Source organism: Portunus trituberculatus, chromosome 40 (assembly GCF_017591435.1).
Source record: "Portunus trituberculatus isolate SZX2019 chromosome 40, ASM1759143v1, whole genome shotgun sequence".
NCBI lineage: Eukaryota > Metazoa > Arthropoda > Malacostraca > Decapoda > Portunidae > Portunus > Portunus trituberculatus.
The window spans coordinates 8120001-8125000 of NC_059294.1; the positions used below are offsets into that span (position 1 = coordinate 8120001).

At 42.3% G+C, this 5000-nt stretch overlaps 1 protein-coding gene across 1 annotated transcript in view; it reads right to left on the reverse strand.

Moving 5' to 3' along the window:
• The window catches only part of LOC123516254 (proteoglycan 4-like), a 380397-nt gene that overhangs the window by 304453 nt on the left and 70944 nt on the right, over positions 1-5000 (reverse strand). Inside the window, exon 2 of the mRNA XM_045275485.1 lies at positions 1989-2079. Coding sequence (XP_045131420.1) covers positions 1989-2079 — 91 coding nt within the window. The remainder of the gene's footprint in view (positions 1-1988; positions 2080-5000) is intronic.

Sequence of the window (5000 nt, forward strand, 5' to 3'; positions counted from 1 at the left end):
CCTCTAACTCTTCCCCTTCCTCTTATTTTTCTATATTTTTCTTTGTCAAGTTGAATCGTAAAATGCAGCGTCTGTGTGTGTGTGTGTGTGTGTGTGTGTGTGTGTGTGTGTGTTTGTAAGTAGAGAGGGGGGATGGAGGTCAATATCGCACTGGGCTGGCTTTGATGGCACTAAATTGCTGTTCCTGACGGTGCAACTCTCCACCGTGGGATTCTACAGCGTCCTTTAGATATAGTTACGATCATGCCTTTCATATCAATTCCACCTGCACCGCCATCACTGCTGCAACTTCCACAACTTCCACTATCACCGTTACCTCGGATACTATAATTTTCTATCGCCTACCCTGCTGCCGGTACCACTTTACTATTAGCACTGACAGCAACGCCATCTCCGGTATTTCCACGGTTATCGCTCTTCACGTTCTTTCAATTTCACCTTTTTTTTTTTTTTTGAGCATCCGGAGTTGCCATTATCAGTTAGTTTGTTAATGGAAATGGTGATGTTGAATATTGGTGCTTCTACTGCTGCTCCTATGACTATATCTACTATTTTTACTACTGTAACTACGACTTCTACTAATAATACTTCTGGTAATGTTGCTATTAATATACTACTACTACTACTACTACTACTACTACTATTGTTACTTCTACTACTACTACTACTACTACTACTACTACTACTACTACTACTACTACTACTACTACTACAACTACTACTACCATTATCACCACCATTACCAATACTACTACACCTATTAAAAATAACAATAAAAATATGGTAAAAAAACGTAAAAAAAAGTATATAATATAACTTTTATGGCGGCCATTACTAAGTGTGCAAACGAAGGCCATTTTAATTACAGAGACAAAGTGTTCCATTCCATAAGTTTGGCCAGAAACATTTCTCTTGGTTCACTTTTAAAAAATTTTCCATTCTGTTCACACACACACACACACACACACACACACACACACACACACACACACACACACTGCCAGAGTGGATGGCAAGAGAGAGAGAGAGAGAGAGAGAGAGAGAGAGAGAGAGAGAGAGAGAGAGAGAGAGAGAGAGAGAGAGAGAGAGAGAGAGAGAGAGAGAGAGAGACTTGCAATATAGTGATAGTGTGAAAACGGAACAAACGATCGAATAACGGAAGAAGAAAAAAGGTTAGGAAAGAAGGAATGGTGTAGGAGGAATGGAAGGAGCGTGGAGAGAGAAAAGAGGGAGAGAAGGTAGGAAAGTGGAGGTAAAGGGGGAGAGAAAGAGGTGAGTGCTTTCTAATAGATTGCTTGGGACGTCAGATTTCACAGTATTTATATCTCTCGTCACCCTCCCTTATGTCTGCCTCTGCCTGATACTGTGTGTGTGTGTGTGTGTGTGTGTGTGTGTGTGTGTGTGTGTGTGTGTGGGCGAAGTGAATAGGTGCGTGGCTTTTGTCTGTCTTTGTTTAATCTCTCTCTCTCTCTCTCTCTCTCTCTCTCTCTCTCTCTCTCTCTCTCTCTCTCTCTCTCTCTCGGGGAAAAACAGAACAAATACAGATACGAAGACAAAACCACACCAACAAAACTCACACTCTTATATATGTAGAACTAGGTAAAAGCACCCTCACACACACACACACACACACACACACACACACACACACACACACACACACACACACACACACACACACACACACACACACACACACACACATTTCCTTAACTTACGAAACATATAAGGTCAATTTAAACAGCTGATTGAGATGTAAGTAGCCTATCAATCTATGTATCTATCTTTCTATCTATCTCTCTATTTATCTATCTGTCTATTTATCTACCTGTCTATCTATCTATCTATCTCCTTATCTATCCATTTATCTATCTATCTGTCTATCTATCTACCTTTCTATCTTTCTATCTATCTATCTATCTATCTATCTATCTATCTATCTATCTATCTATCTGCTATAGTGACAGATAAGACGCGTGGAAGCTTACCTTGTGACGCTGGCGGCTTTCTGATGACTTCATTTTGAGTCTGAGGCTTGTACTCGTGCCAGCGGTAAGTGCTGCGGTACTCAGAGTGCAGCTGCAACACAAGAAAAGGACAAATTCAGCACAAGGTTGGTAAAAGTAAGGGTTTGTAGTTTAGAAACACAAAAAGATGAAAGATTGTAATGATTCATAGATTTTATTTTATTTATTTTTTTTTTAGCATTCTAGGATGAGGAAGGAAAGATACGATGAAAATATAACGAAAGAGTAAAGACGAAATGTACGAAAGTAAGAAAACAAGAAGAGAAATGATAGAGAAAACATGAATAAGAATAAGGAAAAGAAAGAAAATAAGAGCGAACATATAAATACAGTAAAAAAAAGAAGAAGACGAAAGAATAAAGAGGGAGAAAGAGAGGGGAGAGACAAGAAAAATATCAAGACAAGGAACATCTAACACACGAAACATAAACTCATAAACATGTAAACGTTAATATTTTCGGAGCACTTTACATATAAATATATAAACAAGAACTACACCATACTCGTCTCAACTTCCGCATTCTAAACCTGACATCCCAAACACAACAGGGCAGCTCTTCACCTTTGCTGGTCCTTCAAGTCTCCTCAACACACTATAGCCTCCTCCACACCACCCACACTCCCTTCACTCCAGACACTACACCGCTTCGCTCCTGACCTTGCTTTTCCTTGTTCTATTGCGCAGGGGAAGAGTTATAGGACGGTTTTAAATTGGAGAAAGCTTACCTATTCGTGCATTACATATAAGGCTAGCTCACACCCTCCTCAGGTTGTGATGGGCGTAGAGAGAGGCGAAAAACAGGTGGAAAGGGAGAAGGAAGAAAAGAAAAGATAGAAAAGGTGATAAAGAAGAACAAAAACAAGAACAATAATTATAACAAGAAGAAGAACAAGAAGTGGAGGAGGAAGAGAAGGAGATGGAGGAAGGTAAAGCGACCCTTGGGACGTCAAGGGCTCTCCTGCCCATCCAGTCGCCGTAGTCGCCGCGCTGGGCATTGTTGTGTGAGGGGACGTGCACCAGTCACGAGGGTAAGGCAGGCGAGGCGTGACGGAGCCTTCCTGATCTTATGTAATAGTCGCAATGTGGGTCAGGTGAGAGCGGGTGAGAGGGTGGATGGCAGGGGATGAAACACGACAGACTGCCTGTCCTCTCCCTCTCCCTCCCTCTCCCTCCCTTGCAGCTCATCATTATCCAGTTTTCTAATCTGTCAGCAGGGAAAATCTCGGCAGTTTACATCAGAGCAGAGTTTTCATTGGTTTATTGATTTTAAATTTAATTTACAGTAGTGTGTGTGTGTGTGTGTGTGTGTGTGTGTGTGTGTGTGTGTGTGTGTGTGTGTGTGTGTGTGTGTGTGTGTGTGTGTGTGTGTGTGTGTGTGTGTGTGTGTGTGTGTGTGTGATATACACTTCTGTGCTCAAGACAAAGCAAGCCAAATGCTTCGCATTTGATGCCTGGCTTCCAAGTCACTCAGCAATGAATAAGTCGATGCCAGCCGCTGCCAAAGCCTCAGGCAAGATATTAAGGCAATGACTGGCTGGCAGCCCTACTGAATGACGCCTTCTGGCTTGTCTGTGTCTGTGGGCCACTGACACTCACTTTGATAGGGGCGCGCCATTTTCCTTGAGTTAGCACCACTTTCAGGGCTTCAGGGCTTAACGTAGAGGGCATAATTACAGAATTAGTATACGACAGGGAGGTCACGGCGAGACCTTAGTGCTGGGGAGGGGCAATGACCCCGCCGCCTTGTCGCGGTGGAGCGTGAGGCGGAAGGCGGGTTTATCGCTTCCTGGACGGCTTGTGACCACCTATAGTGCGAGAACTTGCCTATTGTGGGGAGACTTACCTATGGCGGGAGGACTTACCCGTGCTGGGAAGACTTACCTATGAAAGGAGGATTCTAGTATCTAAGAGTATCGAGGTCCTGACAGACTAGCCGCGGTGATCAGGTTCTCCTGAGTTAGGGAATCCAGGATCCCAATTATTGACCTGAAGAAACAGGAGGCGGCGGACGGGCGCCTCAACGTGACCGGCACGGCAGCCTTGTTTAGAATGTTGTTTTGTCTTCCTTATCATTATGGTATTTACCGTATTATACTGCACATATTTTGGCAGTGCCACCACTGAATTCAGAGGTAGGAATTTCGGTGACACATATTTCTGACGCTAATATTACTTTACCTAGAATAAAACTTTAATTAATTAACTTTTAGGCACAATACTGGTGGCTGCATTGATTGTTAGTCACAGAATTAATAGTGCACAGGCCCCAGTAACTTACATGCGACATAAAAGATCCAAATCCGTTATCGCTGGAATGGCGCTGGCAGGCCAGTGTTCCACACGAAGAGACAGAAGCGTCTGACCCAATAGATGTGATCAATGTTTCACGGCAAATACTTTATTATATCGAGAAAAAAAATTACATATTCAATTAAATTGTCCATCCACGACCGATGAAAACTTGCCAGGTAATCTCATTATGTTTGAAGACTTTGTTACGTAATAATTCAACATCAACATAAACCTCACTCACAATTCATTGCACGATTAATCAAAAAGAAAAATACTAATCTAAAAGACGTCAAGGTAATCACATTATATAGAATGGCTCCACATCCCCCTCGTGCTTCACAAGTATGGAGGGAAGACTGATCACCATAAATTGCTCTTTCAGGTGTCATCAATACCTCACCGCATCACAATGACACTAAATCTTTGCAACTATAATAAAGAATGAATACTGGCCTCGTTTACCGATAAATTATATATTAAAAGCGTTTTCAGATCATTCACTCTCTCTCTCTCTCTCTCTCTCTCTCTCTCTCTCTCTCTCTCTCTCTCTCTCTCTCTCTCTCTCTCTCTATCTATCTATTAATCTATCTATCTCTGCGCTTCTCACATTAGCTATTAATGAGAGAGAGAGAGAGAGAGAGAGAGAGAGAGAGAGAGAGAGAGAGAGAGAGAGAGAGAGA